Source organism: Balaenoptera acutorostrata, chromosome 3 (assembly GCF_949987535.1).
Source record: "Balaenoptera acutorostrata chromosome 3, mBalAcu1.1, whole genome shotgun sequence".
Taxonomy (NCBI): Eukaryota; Metazoa; Chordata; class Mammalia; order Artiodactyla; family Balaenopteridae; genus Balaenoptera; species Balaenoptera acutorostrata.
In genome coordinates, this window is record NC_080066.1 from 171813761 (window position 1) to 171817041 (window position 3281).

The 3281-nt window shown below is 57.5% G+C and overlaps 1 protein-coding gene across 1 annotated transcript; it reads left to right on the forward strand.

Annotated features, from left to right (window-relative positions):
* The first annotated feature begins 404 nt into the window (after positions 1-404).
* LOC130707528 (interferon alpha-inducible protein 27-like protein 2) lies at positions 405-2204 on the forward strand. Its single transcript, XM_057542565.1, has 4 exons — positions 405-526; positions 666-695; positions 1272-1433; positions 1984-2204. Exons 1-4 carry the CDS (start codon positions 520-522, stop codon positions 2184-2186), a joined length of 402 nt encoding a protein of 133 aa, XP_057398548.1. The 5' UTR covers positions 405-519; the 3' UTR covers positions 2187-2204.
* Positions 2205-3281: the final 1077 nt, after the last annotated feature.

The following is a 3281-nucleotide window of genomic DNA, read 5'->3' on the forward strand; positions in this document are numbered from 1 at the left end:
GGGCGGTCCTGGCGAAATAGCCTGGAAATGCACCAAAATCTACCAGTGTCTCCCTCTGGAAGTGAAATTAAATTTTCTCCTACGTTCTGTTTTTTGTTTTGATTTGTTTTGTTTTGTTGTTTTGTTTTGTAGCGAACAACTCTTCTGTCATCAGGGGGCAAAATGTTACAACTTGGAACCCCGGTCCACTTGCAACGGCTTTCAGGTGCTTTAGGGGTCTTTCCCTTTTGGTGGAGCCACCAAACAAGAGAGAACCACCCGCGGGGAGCCAGCAGAGGCGGCGCCGGGAGGAGAAGGACTAGGGAGGTGAAGGTGGGAGGCGGGTAAGACCGGCGAGTAGGGGTGGGAAGCGGGATGGGGGGCGGGCGAACGGGCGCGCAGAACGTGCGTTCCTGCGTTTTGCTGGGGTCAAGATGCCGTGAGGGGCCGGCCGCGTCCCTAGTGGTTCTCCAGGAAATAACAGCATCTCGTGCAGCTTAGTCATTTCCTGAGCTCAGCTGCAGCGAGGAGGGCGTCACCATGATAAGTAAGTTTCTCTTCCCCATCTGGCTGGTGGCCTGGGCAGGGGGCGGGCCTCCCAGACCCCAACCCACGGAGGGCCAGAGGACTCGCTTCTTTCCCTCACTCCCTCAATCAACTCTCTCTCTTTCTCTCTCTCTCTCAAGAACAGGCAGCTGCTGCTGCGATAGGAGGAGGTGACTTTCCTGGATCCCCGCATCGCCGGGCCTTCAGCTGGCCTGGGTCCCAGGATGGGAGGGAGGCCTTAGAGAGGTGGTGCTGCCGGGGGTGTGAGAGCTGCCTCACCAGACCCCCTCCACTCCCGGAGCCGCGCGGGTGAATCTTAGGGGCCGAGAGCGGTACTCGCTCGGAAAAGGTCACCGCGATCCCCGACGTAGCTGCAACTCTAGTCCTTATATGTAATGAGCATGTAGAGAAGATTTCATTTGAAACGGGGTTTGCTGCTAAAAACAGCAGTGGTTTATTGGTTTATTTCACCTCTACATTTACACAGACACAAACCTGAAGCCCAGGGAGGGGTAGTGACTTCCCCGTAGTCACCCAGCAAACTAGAGACCCAACCAGGGGCCTACTCTAACCTACTGTCCCAAGCTGGCTCCACACCCCCATCTTCTTCCTTCCCTTGGGACCCCTCTCCAAGCGGCTGTCTCCCGTCTGCTCCGAGCAGACAGTCCCCAGAAACTGTCAAGGAATTCCTAAGGGAGTCCACTCCCCTGAGCCCACGCCCCAACCCAGCTCCTCTCCCCCTACAGCCCTGGCTGTGGGGGCTGTGCCTGTGGTGCTGGGCGCCGTGGGCTTCACCGGGGCAGGAATCGCCGCCTCCTCCTTAGCGGCCAAGATGATGTCAGCGGCCGCCATGGCCAATGGGGGCGGAGTTGCCGCCGGCAGCCTCGTGGCCACTCTCCAGTCCGTGGGTAAGTGTCCGGGCAGGATGGGGGCAGGAGCAAGGAGAGGGCGGGGAGGGTCAGACCAGCACAAGGTTCAGCCCAGCGGCTAACCCTGAGGGAGGACCTGTCTGCCCTCTCCAGTTTCGTGGTCCTCAGTGTCCCTGGTCCTTTGTCTCTCCCTCACTGTCCTCTCTGAGTCCTGGGTGACGTTTGGGGGCAGGAGGGAAGTGGAGCGGTGAGGGGGTTCTGGAAAAGAGAAGAAGGGAAGGAGCCCAGGATATGTGATAGCTGGGCTCTGGGTCTAGCCCTACCCAAATCTGACACCTGGGTGGCCTAAGCACGTCCCCTCCCCTCTCTAGGCTTCAGTGGGACCTGTAGCTCTTGGGGTCTGTGGCTGGCTCTCCCTCTGTCTCTCACTTCCCATGAATTCACCCCCTTCCTCTGTCCAAAGCAGAGCCCTGGGGGATTCAGGACCCAGGGGAGGCATCCAGGTGGGATCTCTGGGCCTCAGGCCTCCTGAGGGGCCCCCGCCACCGGCCACTGCACCCTTCCTGTGCTCACCCTCTGTCTCCCACAGGGGCAGCTGGACTCTCCACATCATCCAACATCCTCCTGGGCTCCGTTGGATCAGCTTTTGGGGCTTTGCTTGGAGGTGCAAAAAAGGCACCTCCTTCCTCTCCTCCAGCTGGACCCAGAGCTGAAGGGGACCAGCCAGGAGAAAATGTACCCCAAGTCGAACCTCCAAAACTCCCACTCAGTTCAGAGAAGCATGAGAAATAAAGATCATCTGCAGATGCACCTTCCTGTCTTTGTTCCTTGCGGTCCTGGGGGGTTGTGAGTTGTGAATTGGAAGTTTCGAGTGCTCCCCATTCTCCCAACCTGCCTTGTGGTAGAGGGGCAGAGGGAGGTGGCAGGTTGATCAAGCACAGAATCACTTGGCAAGAGGCTCTGGTTGGTCCCCATCCTACAGGGGATGGGCTGTATAACCCAGGGCCATTTGTGCACCATCGGTGGGTCTCAGTTTACCCCTCACTCAGTGATGGGGTTGACAAAGCTTCCTAGGGAGGCAGAGGTGAGGGGTAGCCAGGATGCACATCGAGCCACTGACCCCAGAGCCCTCTGCCCTTCCTCATTAATGCGCACCAGACATCCAGAGGTGAGCGGGACCCTATTCAAAGTGCTGTGGGGAGGCTGACATGCAGACCACCAGGGCAAGGACAGGACAGCATGCCAGTGTTACAGTGGGGCTCTGGGCACCTCGAGAGGAGGAGGTGGAATCAGGAATGGTCACTACGCTGTGTCTGGAAAATCGAAAGGCAACTGGCATTCACCAGTTCCTTCGCTGCCGACAGGCGTTCTTGGTGTCCCCTGAGACTCCATTCACCTTCAGAGTGAGGTCTCACTTCCTTCCAGAGTGGCCTCATTTTCTGGAGTCTTTCTAAAGGATGAGATATCAGTTCTAACTCTTCTGCTTACACCCCCAATAGATAGTCTTGAGGAGGCGTCCAGGGTGCAGGCGCTGCATTCTGTAGGCCACTCGCCGACCTATCAAGAAGGAAGAGCTGCTTAGGATACAGGAAGCTGGAGAGAGCGTTACTCCCACCCGACAATAAGAAAAAGCCAGAAAACCTACAAAAGCATAACTTTCCTTGAACCCCTAAGAGAGCTGAAGAGGCAGGGCCACCAGATGGCCTGAATTCTCAGGGAAGTCAGGTGCCTCCAAGGAGAGCACTGAGCCACCTGGGGCAGAGCACAGGAGGCAGGTGCGGCCAGAGCAGGCAGTGCAAGTTCAGCTAAAAACCTTAACTGACCGTTCAAGGGCAAGGATGGGCTACCATGAGCGCAGGGAACTCTGGGAGCTACAGTCACAAGGAT